General features: G+C 35.6%; 2 protein-coding genes across 2 annotated transcripts in view; one reads left to right on the top strand and one right to left on the bottom strand.

Moving 5' to 3' along the window:
• LOC148278677 (uncharacterized) overlaps positions 1-7,656 on the bottom strand; it is a 35,820-nt gene extending 28,164 nt beyond the window's left edge. Inside the window, exon 1 of the mRNA XM_088231020.1 lies at positions 7,524-7,656. The gene's annotated coding sequence lies outside the window, so the exon portion shown is untranslated. The remainder of the gene's footprint in view (positions 1-7,523) is intronic.
• LOC148278676 (uncharacterized) overlaps positions 7,648-21,647 on the top strand; it is a 35,718-nt gene continuing 21,718 nt past the window's right edge. Inside the window, exons 1-5 of the mRNA XM_088231015.1 lie at positions 7,648-8,330; positions 12,469-12,582; positions 15,314-15,522; positions 15,994-16,177; positions 18,271-18,379. Coding sequence (XP_088087141.1) covers positions 12,501-12,582; positions 15,314-15,522; positions 15,994-16,177; positions 18,271-18,379 — 584 coding nt within the window. The 5' untranslated portion in view covers positions 7,648-8,330; positions 12,469-12,500. The remainder of the gene's footprint in view (positions 8,331-12,468; positions 12,583-15,313; positions 15,523-15,993; positions 16,178-18,270; positions 18,380-21,647) is intronic.

Raw genomic sequence — 21,647 nt, 5'->3', positions numbered from 1 at the left:
AAATTAATGTCAAGTTGAAAACATTCCGAACGTAATAAAAATTGAAGCATAAATATAAATTAGAAAATGTACCATAATTAATAAGAAAATTTAAAATACTGTTCATTAAAAAACATACCGATAATTATCAAAATTAACTTTTAAATATTAATTAGAAAATATATTATTATTTACAAGTAAATAAATAAATTAGAAAATGTACAATTAATAGTTGAGAAATAAGACATAATTATTATAAATTAGAAAACATACCGATATTAATTATAAAAATTAAATCATAAATTTAAATTAAATATCAAAAGGGTGTGTATGTGTATTTGTATGAGGGTGAGTGTAGAGGTGTGTTTGTGTGTATTTGTGTGGGAGTAAGTGTTCAGGTGTGTGTAAGTGTGAACATCATTAAACAGCAAGTGGGAGCGTATCGCAGCCAGAAAGAAGGAGTCTTAATTTATTTTTAAATAAATTAAGGGGCGTGTTAAATATATCAATGGATGAAACAAAAGCTTGTGGAGAGTAGGTTAAAAGAGACTACAATGTTTTGATTATTTCCAAATGCTTGCAGACTGGCTGGATTTTCTCCCTAGGAAAAAATTGCAGCAGAGAGGAAAACATTTTTGAGGGGGGAATATGGGAGTCTAGGCATCCACTGGGCTTATGACCTGTCGTTGGCTGGTTAAGGTGGCCACTTTATACACGGTGTAACATTCACCATTCTGCCTATGTTTTAACACCCATATTTCCTCAACTCTTCCATCTGTTGACTCTTGTGAAGTAAAGAAAACTATTTCCCAATTTTGTATACTTCTTCTTTTACCATGTAGTTAATTCAAAAATGCTTTGAGAAGGTCCAAATGCTTGCAGACTGGCTGTTGCAACTCTCTGTTGCAACAAATTCCCAATTTAAAATTTTACAATCTTTTAATTTACAACAATTTTACAATTTAACAATTTACACTTTTACAATGTTTTATACTTCTTCTTCTACCAGGTAGTTAATTCAACAATGTTTTGAGTATGTCCAAATTCTTGCAGACTGGCTGTTGCAACAAATTCCCAATTTTAAAGTTTACAATTGTACAATTTACAACAATTTTACAATTTAACAATTTTTATAATTCTTCTTCTACCAGGTAGTTAATACAACGTTTTGAGTGTGTCCAAATGCTTGCAGACTGGCTGTTGCAACTCTCTGTTGCAACAAATTCCCAATTTAAAATTTTACAATCTTTCAATTTACAACAATTTTACAATTTAACAATTTACACTTTTACAATTTTTTATACTTCTTCTTCTACCAGGTAGTTAATTCAACAATGTTTTGAGTATGTCCAAATTCTTGCAGACTGGCTGTTGCAACAAATTCCCAATTTTAAAGTTTACTATTGTACAATTAACAATTTTAAAATTTAACAACTTTTATACTTCTTCTTCTACCAGGTAGTTAATACAACAATGTTTTGAGTATGTCCAAACGCTTGCAGACCGGCAGGATTTTCTCTCTAGGTCGACGCCAGCCAATGACAGGTCATAAGCCCTGTAACTGCCCAAACTCTCATATCCCTTCTCAAAAATGTTTTCCCTCTCTGTTGCCACAAATTTAAAAGAGTCTAACTTATTATTTGTTAATTTATATAAATAGCGTAATTCAGATAATGTGCTTCTATTTTCAAGTGTAAAAAATCCATTTTGTTTGGCAGATTGGCTGTAAGTGCAAAGCGTTTTATTGTTTTTATAATCTAGGTATTTAAAAAAATTTCGTTTAACATTTTTAATCCTTTGTTTGTTTGTTACGTGTTGTGGGCTCCACACAATTATTTATGATTTAAATATCTCTCTAAACTCAAATCGCTTTCGAACCATATCTAAATAAATAGTTCGGCCACACAGAGATCGCATTTCGACAGCGACTCCATCGTGAACTAAAAAGTTACAGCGGTGTACAAAAATTTACAAACAAAAAATATTGACGCTTTTTTGTTTTCAAAACGGAGCGGAAGTGTGCGTTGGTAGTGATAAGTACTGTCTGTGTGTGTGTCAAAAAATTCCATTAGAAAAATCAGTCTATTCTTATCGCGGGAAAATATATGACGCGGTATTTAAAATAAACACTATTGATTTTGTTAAGCGTAGTCAAAAAACGCTGTTGCCGCGTCTAAAGGCAAAAACTTCCAAACGTATCGCCACAACATTGCACGCTCGTCCGATTTTGAGTTTCGAATTGTTCGAGCCGCGGGCGGCCATTGTCGGCGGGGAAAACGCGGCGACTTAGCGGAAAGGGCCAAACTCAAAAATTATCGAAAATTTTACTAAAAAATATTTTTTAAATTCACTTAACTTTTTGTACGTAATGTTATCTCTGCATTTGCGGGCTTATTGCCAAATAGCAATTTCTTTCAACCAACCAATAAAATAGTACCATAGTAAAAATACGTATATAGGAATACTTTTATTCCGCTTTTATTTATAATTTTTTGCCAGTGACCGGGTTTCGTCGTGACTGACATCGTCAGACTGGTGGGAGACTAAACAATTTTCTATGTTATGTTCAAATGCAAGCAGGGGTTGTAAATCATGATTTTAGATAATTTATATAATTATTTATAAGATATGTAGGTAGAATAACTCTATCTAATAGAATATGGTTTTATTTTAATAATTCAAGTTACAAAACACATCCGTGCGGTGGTTTGACTTTGTGAGAAATGAGGTAATAAGAGAACGAACGCAGCAAACGTAGATTAGTCAATTCATCACACGACTTGGAATTCTTTGGGATAGATCTTCCGCCTTTTCGTAGATCTCTTCGCGACTAAACAGTGTGGGATGAAGTTGGATTGGCATGGTTTAACTCGAAGTCTTATGTTTTTCGCTTTTATGAATATATTGTATACCATTATTGTATTGCCCTTGTTTGTCTTTGCTACATAGTTATATGTTCTTTTTGTTCAGTTTCTTGTATTTATGTTTCTTCATGAAACTTTTGTAATTGCCTTAGGCCGTATATGTAATAAATAAATATTAGGTAAATGTTATCAACTATCAAATACCTACATTTGGTAAATGAGTTCTAGAATTCCAATTGTCCATGCGCTCAGTAGCAGCAAGACTTGTTGTAATCTAACTCCTATTTTTTTTATTTGATTTTTATTTTGATTTTTTTATATATATATATAGTTGGATAATTTATATAGCGCCATTTTTGTAAAAATCACCTCAAGGGCGCTGTACAATTAATAAATATCCCAGTACGTCTTGCAGCTACAGAGCGCATGGACGGTTGGGATTCTAGTTCCTCGTTTTCAATTAAGATCAATAAAAAATTATAACAGATAGGAGCTAGATTACAGGACGTCTTGCAGCTACAGAGCGCATAGACAGTTAGAAATTTAGCCCCCATTTACACATTTTAAAAATTGACAAATAAATTTAGTGTATTAATGATACTAAAAAAAATTAAAAGTAATATGAATAATAAAAATGAGTAAGATTACAACACGTCTTGCAGCTACTAAGCGCATAGACGATTGGAATTCTAGTCCCCATTTATAAAATTTAGGTATTTTTAAGTTGGTATATGAAAGCTAGATAACCAATCATCGTGCAGCTACAAAGCGCATTTATAATATAATACAATAAATCTAAACTTCATTGCCAAATTTAAAAAAAATGTAAGTGGACGCTAGACTGTTCGTGCGCTCTGTAGCTGCAAGACGTGCTGGGATATTTACTTTACTGTGCCCTTGAGGTGATTTTCACAAAAATGGCGCTATATAAATGATCCAAATGTAGTATATATAAACGATGTATGATAGGTGCACAAATGTCGAGATTCATGAACTGTGTCATACACATACAGCCATAGGCTGAGACATGCATTATTGACAGAATCTAGCTAGGGTTGCTGAGTCGGTTTGGACATGTGGAGCGAATGGACAGCGAAAGAACGGCTGAAAGAATCTAAGATGCGAATTTCAATGGATGCAGAAAACGAGGAAGACCGAGAAAAACTTGGCACGATTGAGTCCATCAAATACCTTGAAGATGGACATGTCAAGGCAGGAATGTATGAATGTAGAGGATTAGAGATCTGTATGCAAAGACTGAGCGATGTGGCGTTCTATCCTCTCTGCCTACCTTTACTGGGAAACGGCATGATGGTATGTTTGTTTAATCGTCCTCGGTACTTCAATCGCAGCTTATCGTGATATATTTTTGTTAGGTGAAGGTAAGATATCAGTTTTACGCTTCAGATGCCAGACCATGGACCATGAAATATTCTAATGCAAAAACGATAATGCTTGTTTCGGCTCGTTTCGGTTTCAGTTTGCGTCGGCCTCGTAGTGGTCAGAGCGTTTGCTTGCCATGCAAGAGGTCCCCGGTTCGATTCCCGACATGGTTATTATTATTATTATGGATAACTAATATAGCACCATTTTCGTAATGTAATACCTCTAGGGTGCTTTACAGAGTGATTATATAAATAAATCTATTTCCTCATCCCTTAACCTTCTTACGAGCTGTTTCTCATGTCTTATATAGTATTTTATTTTTCTACAATGTTTGATTATGTCCAAATGCTTGCAGACTGGCTGCATTTTCTCCCTAGGGAGTTGTTCATATTTAAATTTATTTCAACAGAGAGGGAAAACGTTTTGAGAAGGGAATATGGAAGTCTAGGCATTTACAGTGCTGATGACCTGTCATTGGCTGGTTTAAGTGGCCACTTTACACACTGTGTAACATTCACCATTCTGCCCATGTTTGAACATCCACATTTCCTCAACTCTTCCATCTGTTGACTTTTGTGAAGTAGAGCCGAAACCTTTATGATGTTGGTGAGATTCATCCGGCTGAACCAAATCACCTACTAGGCAACGCCTGAAAACAATTTTCCAATTTTTATACTTCTTCTTTTACCAGGTAGTAATTCAACAATGTTTGATTATGTCCAAATGCTTGCCTAATGGCAATTCTCGACCTGAGTACGGCCTATTGTTTTGCTGCGAACTGTAGCTAACTTAATACCCAATAGTCATAGAATGGTTTTCTTACGTTTGGGTTCCTCTATAGCTTGGCGCATTATTACTTTGAGGGTTGGATGCGGTTGGCCCAGGATATGGAGACTAAAAAGGGAGGCCTATGTTCACCATTGGACGAGAGACGGCTGATGATGATGATAATGATGAGTTTGTAGAAACCATATCTCAATTTACATTTCAATTATGGATTTATATTATTTACTATTGATTTCAACGACATATTTTGTATATTTGATTACGTATGTAACTAAATTTGTATAATTCAAATTGAAATATTTATAACTGTTTTTATTTTTACGTTTTTTCTTCTTTTTAATTTTATTTTTCATAGTTAATTTTTCTGGATTATTATTCTATCGCATCACATGAAATTATAATTTAATTTTTTTTTAAAAAGCCTTCACAAGTTCGTAAATATGTAAACGAGAGTAAATCTTGAATGAATAAACAAATAAACGAAGTAAAAAAGACAGATCGACATGGCTGGTTTAAGTGCCACTTTACACACTGTGTAACGCTCACCATTCTGCCCATGTTTAAACATCCACATTTCCTCAACTCTTCACAACACCTACACACGCCTGAACACTTACTCCCCCACACAAATACACATAATCACACCTCTACGCTTACTCTCATACAAATACACATAAACACACCATTTTGTTGAAACACAATTAATTAATATGTATGATTCTTATTGAGAAACTTCGCTGGTCTGTCTTCAAACCGTATTTTTTTAATTTTATTATATCATTGTCGACTGTTTGTTCCTTTAAAATAAATAAATTGATAATTAATAAACACTTCACATGGGCATAATGGTAAATGTTACACAGTGTGTAAACCAGCTAATGACAGGCCATAAGCCCTGTAAATGCCTAGACTTCTATATTCCCTTCTCAATAATGTTTTTCCTCTCTGTTGCAATAAATTTAAATATTAATAACTCCCTAGGGAGGAAATCCAGCCTATTTACAACTCGTTGAAAATGATCAACAAAATTGAAATATTTCGGTAAATTATAAAAACGCTAATATTTCTTTTTATTAAAAAAATATACTACAAAAATATACATCGAGCAGAGTCGATAATTCGGCAAGTGCTCATGCGGTTTGTTATAGACAGGAGATCTAAAAATATATATAAATCGTTAGAGCGCAAAAATATGAATTTTTAATTAGTAATATGTTTGTCTTATTTATTGTGTATGCAGATAATTGGTAGAATTCCATATTTAATTTGGTAATTCAAAGAACTAATTACGAAACAAAGAACGAATTAGATTCAAAGAACATGAAAGTGCATTCATTAAACAAAAACCTGAAAAATCCCAATTTGCAAAACACCTAATAAATTAATATATTACAACAGAGATGAAGAACATTTAAGAGAAGGTAATATGGAAGTCTAGGCATCTACAGGGCTTATGACCTGTCAATGGCTGGTTTAAGTGGCCACTTTACACCATTCTGCCTATATTTGAGCATCCATATTCCTTCAATTCTTTTATCCGTTGATGTTTGTGAAGAGCTGAAACATTTATTTCTTCTTCTTATATTCTTCATCTCTGTTGTAATATATTAATATAAACAGCTCCCCAGGGAGTTGAATCCAGTCCTTGTCTACAAAAAATTGGACAAACTCAAAATATTGTTCACCTAATAAATAACAAACATAATTTAACAAACAAAAACAAACCTAAACCATTACACATAGAAAATAAAGGCTATAGACTCAATCTGTTAGAACAGCTAGAACAGATGAAAGAATTTAAGGAATATAGATGTTCAAATATAGGCAGAATGGTGAATGTTACACAGTGTGTAAAGTGGCCACTTAAACCAGCCGTTGACAGGTCATAAGCCATGTAGATGCCTGGACTTCTATATTACCTACTCTTAAATGTTCTTCATCTCTGTTGTAATATGTTTATTTATAATTGTAATCTTGTAATTGTAAATTTGTTATTCCATATTATGTTTGAGTATAATAATTTTATTTTTGTTATTTTACTAAATTAAATTAAAATGAAATAATATTATAAAATCTGAATGTATTTTACCTTAGTTGACATTAAACATGAATGTAAAACACCAATGTAGAATTTCAACAATAATTTTCAAAATATACCTGTATAAATGAAGTCAATATTTTTATAATTATTACATTAATTTTAAAGTCATACCCTTACAAATGTTTCTAAATAATGGAGGGTTTTTCCCCAATACAACCAAAATATTCCTCTAATATACTCAGTATACCCTAATTGAATTTTAATTACTCTACTTATTTTGGCTTGTATGGAAATCCACAAACATAAAATAGCAATTATTTTTAGTATATACTTTGTAAATATTTAAGTTAGTTTGTTTGAAAATGTCCTAACAAGACGAAACGCGTCACAATATACCCTTTGTATATTTTATAAAAAATAAAGTAGAATTACAATCCAATAAACTTGTTTTATTTTGGATACATTACCAAATTAAATATGTTTGTCGATTTCGGCGACCTTTCTCCCAAGGGCCAGCCGCGGCGCGGCCAGCGAGCCGAGCGAGGCGGCGATTTCAAAATACGTCAAAATAACGCCGGTGTAACGATGAATGAATTCCTCGGCCGCTTACGCCAACCGACAGTTTTTAATATATTTTTTATTTGCCTTTTTCCAAATGAATGACCTCCCGCGTCGGGGCGACCCAAAATCCGAAATCGTCGACGCGAAATGAGATCGCCCGATTCTGACAGCGCTCGGCTCACGAATTACGATCGAGCATCAATTACAGGCCGCTCCGTTCGGGTTTAGTTAATCCTGCGCCCGCGGGCTCCAGCGTTTTATTAGCCGTTTTTGAATGCAATTATCGAGTATCGTAAACAAATGGCGAAAATTCTGAACGCAGCAGGAAATAAAACTGAAATGTTCCACGGCGTGCGGTGCCGTTGCAACAAACACAAGTACAATAATAGGTTTGTGTTTGACAGCTAACAGGCGCGCTGTGAATTTGTCTTGTGTTTTTTTATAAGTTTTTATGAAAAAAAGTACATAACTTTACAAAAGTTAGCCATGTGAAAGCGGTATTGATTTTAGAGTTTTACGACTTTTTCAAAATCGGCTGGCGCGGTTGAAAAGTAGTTTGCGAGCGAGTGAAACATAACTGGTGATTTCCTGTGTTTGGAACCGTTAATTAGTTGTAATTTCAGTTTTATTCGGAGCTATTTTTAAGTTGTTTGACAAATTCAAAAGTGAAGTTCCGTCTGACGTTTTTGGAAAATGTCGCCGCGTCTCTAATGGTTTGTTTGATTTTGATTATTTATGTGCCACAACCGCCCGATCGTCGCCCTGTTTTGTGAAATTTACCAAATGGAGCACATTCCTCCACATTAGATGCGATTTACGTATCAGACTTTGGAAAATTGAACCAATTAGCTGAAACGGTAGAAAGTACCTAACGTTTCTAATGACGAGTTTTCCCAGAAATAATGAGCAATCGTTTGTTTTTTTCGCATTTTGAAGCTGTATATTTGAAAAGCAATAACTCTTTTACAATTTTGAAATAATTGTGTCATTCAGAGGTGGAAATATTCAATTAATTATATGTTTTCTAAATTTTGAAATTGCGTTATTCATGTGATTTTAAATACGTAAAAAGACGAATTATCGCTCAGTTTAATTTACAATGAAGTCATTACTATGTTGTTCAATAGATTATATGTATATACCGTTATTTGCTGATCAATAACCTTAAAATACGCTTTTGTGTTTGTCTTACTAGAAATTCGTTTATTTATTTACGACATTGTCCATTTATACGATTCCCAGAGATAAATGATATATTCTCGATATTGGCTAGGGAAGCTGCACTAAAACGACTATGGCTTCAGCAGCTATAGCTCAAAAATCAGTGTTAAGAGTTATATTAAAAAAACCATACCGATACCCGAGTGATTTGCTCTTCAAAGAATTTCAAGTGCTGGATATTCGTCAACAGTATACATTGAGGTCAGTAGCGGTCACACATCTCAACGGGGAAAAATACGCAAGGGTTTGTCATGTTCATAATACTAGACACTCCAATAAGGATCTGATTCTACGGAGAGGAGTCAATACTTTTTTGGCTCAAAGGCAGCAATATTATATAGGCCCGAGGGTATATAACCTTATCCCAGCTTCGTGGAAATGTGGTGGGATCGCCAGGCTGAGGAAGGTGTTGACTGCATTCGTATTCGCACGTGACAACAAAATAAATTATTTTAATTACAACAACAACAACAACAAACCATCACGCCGTTTCTCCGTAGGGGTAGGCAGAGAGGATAGAACGCCATAACACTCTATCTTGGCATACAGACCTCGCTTCCTCTACATTCATACATCTTCTTATGCACGCACGCCGATTATTCCTACTTTTGACATGTCCATCTTCAAGTGCCACGTCTTTCTCGGTCTTCCTCGTTTTCTGCATCCATCAACATTTGCATCGTAGATCCTTTTAGCCGTTCTTTCGCTGTCCATTCGCTCTACATGTCCGAACCGACGCAGCACCCCTTTCTTAATTCTGTCAATAATGCGTGTCTCAGCCTTACACACTTCACGGATCTCGACATTTGTGCACCTATCATACATCGTTTTACCACACATTCGCCTGAGGGATCGCATTTCGACAGCATTCAACCTACTTTCATCATTATTTTTCCAATTCCATACTTCGCTCCCATACATTAGAGTCGGAACTAGAACTCCGTTGTGAACCGCTAGTTTAGCCTCCTGCGATAAACATTTGTTTGCCAAAGTAGATTTAAGTGCACCGTTCACCCTGTTCCCGGCACTCACCCTCCTTTCAATATCCTATTTTAATTAAATTACAAATTTCAAAGCTTCAATTAAATTGACTTAACAATAGAATCACCATGTAAAGCGCCCTTGAGGAATTTTATTACGAAAATGGCGCTATATAAGTTATCCATAATAATTAAAAAAATAAATAAATTAATCCACATTGGTCGGAGGGAGTCAGAGAATTTGTTGTCCGATGTAGAAGGACGTAAGCTGGTTGCTTGTTTTACTAGTAATGACTTGGGACTTAGGATATAGAGATTTTGGTATTATTTATGTTTTCTCTGGATATTCATTGTTTACCTTTAAGACTGAAAAAGCACACATCATGATAAAACTGTAAATACTTTTAAATATCATTATAAAATACATAATTGACTGCCTTAGAACGGGGAAGCTAACCCTAGTTAGGCAGTTTAGAAGAACCAACAGCCAAAAAAAAAATATGTATGTTTACTTTTACTACTGAATTAATTTGTTGTATAAATAATAACTTGTATATTGCTGTAATAAATATGTAAAAAAAATAAAATAAATATGATATAATATCTTATCTACAAAGAATCCAGAGTACTGAATATTATTCAACCATATATATTGAGAACGGTAGTGGTTACACACATCAATAGTATATTTACCCGAGCGTCAACCACAACCATAATACAAGATACTCTAATAGGGATCTGATGCTAGGTGAAGGGGTCAACACTGTTCTGGCATCGAGACAACACTATTATGTAGGCAAAAAGGTCCATAGCCTTTTGCCAGGATCGTGGAAAGACGATAGTGTTGTCAAGTTGCGAAGGTGTTGACCTCGCTCTTTCATGACATTGGTCACTGCCAGTTTAGCTAATTACTGTGCTTAGTGCTCCATTCATTTTGTTGCCGCATTCACGCTGCGTGGCAACGTGGACAAAATAGTGGTTTACTAATAACCCATCTAAAACACAAATTATGTTTGCGGACAGTCGAAGATTGCTTAGTAAGCTGGACGTATCTTCACTTAATCCTCTTAATGTCAATGGTAGCAATATTCAATACAGGAAATCCGCAAAAATCTAGGAGTACACATGGACGAAAATCTCTGCTGGCGAGCTCATACTGTTGAATCAAGCCGCAAAATATTTTTCAGTCTACACTCACTTAGAAGGTTGCTAAAATTCTTACCCATTAGTACTAAATGCACCCTCGTACAAGCATCACTACTACCCATTCTAGATTACGCTGATGTTTCCATGACTGATTTGAGCTGTGAGCAACTCGATAAACTTGAACGACTTCAGAATACATGCATAAGGTACATTTTTGGTCTTGGGAAATATGACCACATTTCTGATTATCGTAGGCAACCGAAATGGCTCAAAATTAGACAGCGGAGAGACTATCACTCCCTCTCACTTCTGTTCAACGTACTTCATAGTCCTGACGCTCCTATTTACCTCCGTCGACGCTTATCAGTTCATGGTTTACCTCTTCGTTCTAATTCTCAAGGCACTCTCTTAATACCCATCCACAATTCCTCTTTCTTCTCTAACTCACATAGTGTCCATGCGGCTCCACTGTGGAATTATCTCCATCCACCATCAGAGATGTTACTACATTATCTCTGCTTAAGTCACGTCTGAAGAAACATCTCCTTTCTCTTCCTTAATCTCTCCTCCTTTCCTCTTTCCTCTTTTTTCCTTTTTCCCATTGAGTAATAGTTTTGATTTAAGGTAATTTATAAACAAATACGTTTATTTCTATTTTTATATATCTTTAGCTTAACATATTACAACAGAGATGAAGAACATTTAAGAGAAGGTAATATAGAAGTCTAGGCATCTACAGGGCTTATGACCTGTCAATGGCTGGTTAAAGTGGCCACTTTACACACTGTGTAACATTCACCATTCTGCCTATATTTGAACATCTATATTCCTTCAATTCTTTCATCTGTTGATGTCTGTGAAGTTAAAGAGCTGAAACCTTTATTTATGCGGGTGAGATTCATCTAATTGAAGTATTTCACCTACATACTAGACTAGGCAACGCCTGAAAATGTTATTTTTTCATTTTCTATACTGCTACATGGACCAGGTGGATTTATCAACAATATTTTGAGTTTTTGTAGACAAGGACGACTTACCTTCTCGTAAATGTTCTTCAACGCTGTTGTAACATGTTAATATAAACAGCTTCCCAGGGAGTCGAATCCAGTCCTTGTCTACAAAAATTTGGACAAACTCAAAATATTGTAGACTTTTGTTACCAAGAATTGCGGGTCTCCTTTGCTGCTAGCAATAAGCGCGGCATCATCAGCATACTGAAGACAGTTAACAATTATACCACCCATTTTTGCTCCCATCCTTAAATCTTTCAGTTCTTTCATACAGTTATCGATGTAGACGTTGAACAACCATGGTGATATATTTCTTTCTTTCATTTCTGTCTCTTTCTATTTATTCATTAACTATTTATTGAATGGCAGTCTCTTCCCAGGATACAGCTTGCACCAGATCAGCGTGAGGAAACAGCCCGCCGGCTTGCGATCCTCGCGAACGCCGCACGTCGCCGTCTTAATCGTCCTAATGGTGATATTGTTTGGGTCCGCAGGTCCTCTATGGTCGTAGGCTCACCTAGGCACCATGCTCCCCCAGCAGTACTGCCTGAAGTGGAAGTACCACTACACCAACATCCAGTTCACCTTCTCGGAACTCTACTCCAAAGGTTCGTTACTCCATTTTTACTTTTTTATATTTCGAATCTTGAATAGGCCACACGTAAATAAGTTGCCTAAACTAGGTAGTGGTTACACGCATAAAGAGAGACATTTACCCGAGCGTCAACCACAACCACAATACAAGATACTCTGATAGGGATCTGATACTGAGTGAAGGGGTCAACACTGTTCTGGCATCGAGACAACACTATAACGTAGGCAAAAAGGTCCATAACCTTTTGGCAGAATCGTGGAGAGACGGGAGTGTTGTCAAGTTACGGAAGGTGTTGACCTCGCTCTTTCGTGACATTGGTCGTAGGGAGTCAGAAAAGTTGATGCATGCCACGGATTGGAGAACCTTACTGGATGTCAAAAATAAAATATAAAAAATAAGGAATAATTAAAAAAATATATTACTAGTACTTAATTTAACTCGGAAGAGTCTTAACTACATAAAATAAAGTAATCTGCTAATTAAAATACTTAACTTCAATATCAATACATAGATGGCGCTCCAACTCGCTTGTGAATGGTTTCTCGTTTAGCAACATATATACAAAAATCAAAAATGTTACCTGTGTGGATATTCGCTAATAAGCGGAATGGGGAATGTTGTAGTACCTACAAGTGGCCACTTAACCCAGCCAATGACAGGTCATAAGCCCTGTAAACGCTCGAATATCCATAATCCTGAATTTGAAAAAATTCTACCTCATCTCTGTAGGGATATAAATAAAAAAAAATATATATATATTTATAGATGACAACCATGAAGTTTCGCATAGATAAATTGTCTATGTTTTTATGAATGTATGTATATGTATGCGCATGGGTGTATGTACGTGTGTGCGTATGTACATGTGTATATATGTGTATATTTATATATATGTGTGTACATATGTGTATGTCTGTACGTATATGAATCAAAATGTGTATCCGAATAAGTTTATATTTTGTTTGTCTGTGCTCTATATTAATTTGTTAACTATTATAACAACAACAACAACAACAACAAAAAACCATCACGCCGTTTCCCCGTAGGGGTAGGCAGAGAGGATAGAATGCCATAACACTCTATCTTGGCATACAGACCTCGCTTCCTCTACATTCATACATCTTATGCACGCACGCCGATTATTCCTACTTTTGACATGTCCATCTTCAAGTATTTGATGGACTCGATCGTGCCATGTCTTTCTCGGTCTTCCTCGTTTTCTGCATCCATCAACATTTGCATCGTAGATCCTTTTAGTCGTTCTTTCGCTGTCCATTCGCTCCACATGTCCGAACCGACGCAGCACCCCTTTCTTAATTCTGTCAATAATGCATGTCTCAGCCTTACACACTTCACGGATCTCGACATTTGTGCACCTATCATACATCGTTTTACCACACATTCGCCTGAGGGATCGCATTTCGACAGCATTCAACCTACTTTCATCATTATTTTTCCAATTCCATACTTCGCTCCCATACATTAGAGTTGGAACTAGAACTCCGTTGGGAACTGCTAGTTTAGCCTCCTGCGATAAACATTTGTTTGCCAAAGTAGATTTTAGTGCACCGTTCACCCTGTTCCCGGCACTCACCCTCCTTTCCGTCCCTAGTAAACATACTTCCCAGGTACACAAATTCTCCTACCTGATTCAGAATATCTCCGTTCACGCTGATCTCACATTTAGTTATATTTTCATCCCTTTCAAAAACCATCACTTTCGATTTATTAACATTCATAAGCAAATCGCTTTTCTTGCATACCTCGTAGACTAACTATTATAATATATTAAAATGTAATTTCCTAGCTTGGAACGGGGTGTGTACCCTTGTTAGCTGGGCAAAGTGAACATGGAATTGTATTTTGATAAAGAGTGTGAATAAATAAATAAATAAATAAATAATAATCATCTCTATTTCATAATTTTACATAGTGTATTTGTTGCACGAAAATCCATAATTAAAATAATACTCGGAGTCCCTATACAGACATCTACTGAAGAAATATTCTACAAATCACAGCTTCGTCGGCCGCGATTCGTGCGACATTATCGACCGAGCGAAAACGATCCCGCCATCTCTTGGCGAGACTTTTAACTACACATAAATTAACGAATGAAATTCATTTATCCTTTGACAAACCAATTATACGCTAAAACAATACTCGCCGACAGATTCAAAAACTATTCTGATTCAAATAAAAGACGTAACCCCCACAATACATCACATACAAATAATATAATCACCAGATCCTCAACACAAAGACAACTCAGACAAATACAAACCAATACCCCTTTCGGACAAAGGAATTTGGAGTATTATTCAATTAAAATCTAAAACCTAAAACTAGTAACGAGAAAATGTTCAAAAAGGCTATAAAAAAAGTGGATAATGGAGCTGGGTAGAAGTAAAATGGATTGTCTCATTCGCCCAAACCAATATAGAATCAACCGCTCCACAAGTGAATAGCTTATGTTATGTTTTTGTTCTTTCATTGTGCGTTTTGTAATATAAATAATATAAATGTACATAAATGAATTATAAACATAAATACGTAGTGTTTAAAACTGTCTGAATATTTTGTTAATTATCTCTGTTTATTATGTTAGTCTTCTTTGTTTATTCTCAAATGTAAAAATATTTAAATAAAGTATATTGTTAAGTGTCCTCGGCACGGGTAACCCCAGTGAGGTCACATTATTTTTATTTAAAGAGTATCTGCTCATCGAACCGTTCTTTCTCCAGGGAGTTTCTGCGATGTGACGCTGTGGTGCGGCGGCTGCGCGTTCCGCGCGCATCGCGCCGTGCTGGCCGCGTGCTCGGGGCTGCTGGCGCTGCTGCTGGGCGGGCACGAGGGCACCGCGGAGCCCGCGCTCGTGCTGGACCGCACCGACCCGCAGCACCTGCGCCAGCTGCTGGCCTTCATGTACACGGGCGAGGTCAGCGTGCACCACGTGAGTCTAACCCTGTCCCTGCACGGGGCGCCTCGGGGTGGCGGGGTTGCTTCTAAAAGTTGACAATGTGTCACAGTCGATAACATTTGTTATTGGGCGATTAGAATTGTTACTGGTGACAACCGTCACCAGCGGATAACAGTTGTTGCTGGTGACAACAGTCACCAGATGATAACAGTTGTTACTGGTGAAATCTGTCACCATTTGATAACATGATAAAATTTGTCGCCAGTTGATTTTTTTTTTTGGTTTTTAATAATAAATATTTGCATTCTTAATATTTACCCAAATATAATAACTCACTATTAGAAAACGGAAATCAAGTTGGGGTAGAGTGGGGTTCGAACCACGGACGTTTTAGCCCTGAGTCCGAGACACTAGCCGCGGGACCACAACCCGATTCAAATAGAAGATGTTAATCATCATAATATTGATGATAAATATCTTCTATTATGTCCTTTTCTCTTTCAGACGGAGTTGACTGGCCTTCTGAAGACGGCCGAGGAGCTGAAGATCAAAGGCCTGGCAGACGTATCCTGGAAGGACAAGGGCGGAGCCAGCGAGGCCACCGCGACATTGATACCCGGAGGAGTGCCTCTCGCCGCCGCTCCCGCAGACCAGGCCGAGGTGCAGCCCATCATGGTCGCTGTGAACGGTACGTCAGACCTACTCCCCCACATTAATAACTCTAGTATTGAGTCACGAGGACGAGCGACAATATGCGACAATGGTCCTGCATACAATTTTTTTTATTTTCACAATAAATATAATAATGAAACAGACTATTAAAAAAATAAAGAATAATTACATTTCAATGAAATACATATTAATAGAAAAATAGTAAACAAAAAAATTCCACAAAGGCACAGCCTGTTCGTGGGTATACAAGAAAATGTTAATGAATTTTTGCTCCTATAATAAATAATGGACAGTTATAATATTTTTGTGTAACATAAAAAAGAAAAAATAATATATTCTGTAAAAGATAATATGGTATTTTTTTTAATAGTAATTAAAAAAGGAAATAAAAAATATTTCAAAAAAACACAAAAATATTCCTTATTATTAAAGGGCAACAAAATAAATCATAGAAAAAAAGAGTTCATATCTTTAGTTTGAATCCAGGAAAGTGCGTGTTTTTTTAAAGAAGGAAAATTTTGAAAGTTTGGGATCAATTAAATATTATCAGTAAAAAAAGAATTAAAAAATTTTGGGCCTATAAACGCGGTTGAAATGCGATCTCTTAGACGAATGTGTGGGAAATCAATGTATGACAGGGTTACGAATGATGAAATCAGGCGAGAGTGTAAATCTGAGACAAGTATAATTGATAAGATTAAGAAAGGGTCTCCGAGATGGTTCGGTCACGTAGAACGAATGGACGACGAGAGAATGGTAAAACAAGTATACATGGCAAAAGTGAACGGCAACGTTAGACGAGGACGACCGAGGAAGACGTGGCACGATCAGATAAACCAAAATCTCAAGTCTGGTCATGTCAAAAGCAGACAGAACCGAAGGGCATGTATGACAAGACGTATGAATGTGGAAGAGGCTAGGATTGTATGCCAGGATAGACGTGTGTGGCGGTCCATTCTCTCTGCCTACCCCTACGGAGAAATGGCGTGATGGTAGTAGTAGTGGGCCTATAAAATACGCATGTCTCTGTGCTGGCCCCGTCTTGTTTTACAATGTGCTATTTCTAACACGCGATTCCTTCTTTGACTTGATCTATTTGAATTGCTTGTAAATACATTTTAGTTCTTAAATATATATTTTAAACATTGAAAACAATATATTTGTCTTAGATCTAAAAGTTTAGCTTCTTGGAACAATTGGAAAGAGGGAAAAGTGCGATTTTTGTGAAGCATTATTTTTATTATAAATTTTTGAACCGTTTCTATTATATAGAGTTATTCTCTTTACCCCTCTTCTCTTCATAGTATATTATAGATATATAATCCATTTTTATTTCTTAAAAAATATACATGTTTATGAATATTTTCTTCTAAATTGAAAATAATATACCTCTAATTTTCTCAGTTCATAATGGAGTTCTGGTACCAACCCTAATGTATGGAAGCGAAGCATGAAGTTGGAAAAAAAGGGACGAAAGTAGACTGAATGCTGTTGAAATGCGATCCCTCAGGCGAATGTGCGGAAAAACAATGTATGATAGGTGCCCTAATGTCGAAATTAGAGCAGAATGCAAGGCTGAGTTAAGCATTATCGACAAAATTAAGAAAGGTCTTTTGCGATGGTTCGGTCATGTGGAGCGAATGAATGATGAAAGAACGGCTAAAAAGATTTATGATGCGAATGTGTCCGGTTGTAGAAGTCGAGGAAGGCCGAGAAAGACATGGCATGATCAAGTACAACAAATTCTCGAAAGTGGTCATGTGAAAAGTCGGAATAATCGACGTGCGTGCATGAGAAGATGTATGAATGTAAAGGAAGCAAAGGAAGTGTGCCAGGACAGAGTGGTGTGGCGTTCTATCCTCTCTGCCTACCCCTCTGGGGAAATGGCGTGATGGTTAGTTAGCTAATTTTCTCAAATAAAACAGTTCGGGTACGTGGTAAAAAATTCCCTCAAGGCAATATGCCCGCCCTTTTGCATATGCATGTAAACTATATGCATTCTCTTCCATGTGTCATGTGAAATTCTGAAAGCGATTCTCGTAGTCGGAGTTCAGACAATTGCAGTTCCAGTGTCAACTTTGAAGAACCAATGACTTTTTCTGTTTGCAGGATCACTCGTCGTGCCGCCCTTGAAGCTTAACACGACGCCGGTGGCCGTAGACTGCGCCAAGAGACGCCGGGGTCGGCCGCCCCTCGAGCCCAAACTCTCCCAAGAAAGGTATCACCACTTCACAAGATCTTCACTGTGCATTCATTCAACTTATTCAAAATTATAATAAGCTATTTTTCAAATCGAAACGTTGTGTACCCTGGTGGCAGTACACTTTTACCCCGTGAGATTTCATGTGGCTGTCCTCAAGGCTCTGTTTTGGGACCACTTTTGTTTAATGTATTGTTCGATGATTTTCTCGAACTTCCCCTTCCTTCATCATGTGTGATTCAGGATTTTGCCGATGATGGATGTATTTTGATTGAGGGCAATAGCCGCAGATCTCTGGAGGGTGACGCGGCTAATGCATTAAATTAAGTATCCGATTGGGGCATTCGAAATAAATTAAGTTTTGCTCCTCAAAAAACTCAATTCTCACTTTTAAAAGGTAATGAGGAATTCCAGCCCAACCCGAAATTAAATTTTAAAAATGTTTTCGTGTACACGTGAATATTTAAACATTTTGGAGTGGGATGAAATATCTCAAAAACGCACGCAAAAATAAATAAAAAATGTTAATAATAGTATTAATTTTAAAATCGTAAATAATGACGTCACTCCTTATATCTACGTGTAGTGTTTCCGGTTTCCGCTTTAAAGCCCCTGCACCTTGTAAGGAACGTTTTGACCATAGATAAAAAGAGTATAATTTGTATAATTTGACATTTTGACCAGAGATTACGTCAACTTTCTAGGTTTTTCTAAATGGGAACGTTCGTAAAAACAACCACAACATAGAAATGAGCAAATTACGACCAACTAAATGAAGTAATCAAAGCAATATTCCATAGATTCTTGTCAGGTCGGTGAAAGTAAGAACGCCAACCGTTTCATGACGTCACTACTGAAAAGTGACTCGCTGATTACAGTCATTTGGCGCGGTATTTGATAAATGTAACTTTCAAAAATCATATCTTTGTAAATAACTTAGTTACCCCTTTGCTTAGTTACCCCTTAAGCTGCTACGCTGTTTTTCAAGAATCTAATCAGAAATCTTATTATTAATACATTTTTAAAATATTTTATCGAATACGTTGTTTTCCAAACACACTACTGTTTTAAAAATTAATAGCAATTCCAAGAAAAATCTTCCATTTCATAAATATCTAATTCAAGCCCAATGGAGTGAGCAAGATAGACAACTCGTGCCGCCCGCAACACATTTTCGTACAGCGGTTGTAAACTCTTTCTTAATCGAAAATAAAAACAAACAAAACTGATCTCGCACGGCAATCTCAAGGCGCATTGTTTTAATAGTTATTATTGAAACGACAGTATTATGATGGTTTTTTTGTTGATTGCGGGGCAAAGTGCCCTTATTATCAAACCTACCACTTCCATCAATGCCTGCTAAACAAAATTTGAGTAAAATATACCTTGGATGATTCATATGAACAAGTGATGTCGTTCAAAATGAAAAACTTAATGAAGTCACTGAAACTAAATATTTAGGTGTAATGTTGGATTCAAAACTTACATTTCACCAAAACGCTAAGATGGTAATAAATAAGATTGCAAAAAAAATATCAATTTTGGGAAGGATCAGAAGATTTATTGATAAGGACTCCTGCAAAACTATTTACAAAGCAATTATTGAACCACACGTTAACTACTGTAGTAGCATTTTATTTTTATCAAACAAAGAAAACATAGATAAACTAACTGTATTACAAAATAAAGCCTTTGGAATCATTTTGAAAAAAAACAGATACACGAGGGTAAAGTCGATGGTAAATGAAATGAAATTATTAACATATAAACAAAGAATATTTTACAATACAATGATATTTGTTCATAAAATTATAAACTCTAATAAAAAAACAGAATTTTGGAAAAAAATTGATCGGAACCAGCGTGAACACGATCACAATACTAGAGAAAAGAACAAAATTAGACTTCCATTTAGGAAAAAGGCAAAGTCACAAAATTCCATTTTATTTAAAGCAATTAAAAAGTATTACGAAATGGAAAAAAATATTTATGAAGAAAAAAACATATCAAAATTTAAAATAATGGTCAAGACATATGTGATAAACAATTTATAAATCAAATATATTTGCAGTGTTATTATTAGAACACACATGACAATATGTATGATATGTGTGCCCTACTTTAAGATTTAAATAAATAAATAAAGTAGTTCGTTTTAATTAAAATATTTTAAATTTTTTTTTTTTTTTTTTCAAGAAACTTTGCTGTACACAGTCATACATTGATTTCCCACACATTCGTCTAAGAGATCGCATTTCAACCGCGTTCACTCGGCTTTCATCCTTCCTCTGCCAGTTCCATGTTTCACTTCCATACATAAGTGTTGGGACTAAAACTCCGTTGTGCACTGCCAGTTTAGCTTCGATTGACATATTTTTATTAGAAATTACTGTGCTTAGTGCTCCGTTCATTTCGTTGCCCGCATTCACTCTTCTTTCAACATCTTTTTCTACTCTTCCATCTCTTGAAAACACGCTTCCCAGATACACAAATTCTTCTACTTGCTCGAGACATTCGTTGTTTACATTTATTATGCAGTCAGTAACCTCACTATCCCTTTCAAATACCATCACTTTTGACTGACTTTCGTTCATCGCCAGTTCGCTCTCCATGCGTTCATCATACATTCTAGAGACTATTTGCTGCAAATCAGCCTCGCTGCTTGCTGCTTGCTAACAGAACGATATAGCACATTGTAAAACGAGACGGGGCCAGCACAGAGACATGCATATTTTACAGGCCCAAAATTTTTAATTATTTTTTTTCATCGATTCCAAGCTTTCAAAATTTTCCTTCTTTTAAAAAACACCACCATCCTGGATTCAAACTAAAGATATGAACTCTTTTTTCTATGATTTATTTTGTTGCCCTTTAATAATAAGGAATATTTTTGTGTTTTTTAAAAATATTTTTTATTTCCTTTTTCAATTACTATAAAAAAAAAATACCATATTATCTTTTACAGAATATTTTATTTTTTCTTTTTTATGTTACACAAAAATATTATAACTGTCCATTATTTATTATAGGAGCAAAAATTCATTAACATTTTCTTGTATTATACAAAAATATTATATCTGTCCATTATTTATTATAGGAGCAAAAATTCATTAACATTTTCTTGTATTATACAAAAATATTATAACTGTCCATTATTTATTATAGGAGCAAAAATTCATTAACATTTTCTTGTATTATACAAAAATATTATATCTGTCCATTATTTATTATAGGAGCAAAAATTCATTAACATTTTCTTGTATTATACAAAAATATTATAACTGTC

This window comes from Micrasema longulum, unplaced genomic scaffold, assembly GCF_059751315.1.
Source record: "Micrasema longulum isolate JH-2025_06_02 unplaced genomic scaffold, ASM5975131v1 h1tg000842l, whole genome shotgun sequence".
Lineage (NCBI taxonomy): Eukaryota > Metazoa > Arthropoda > Insecta > Trichoptera > Brachycentridae > Micrasema > Micrasema longulum.
This window is presented reverse-complemented; position numbering and strand designations above follow the sequence as displayed.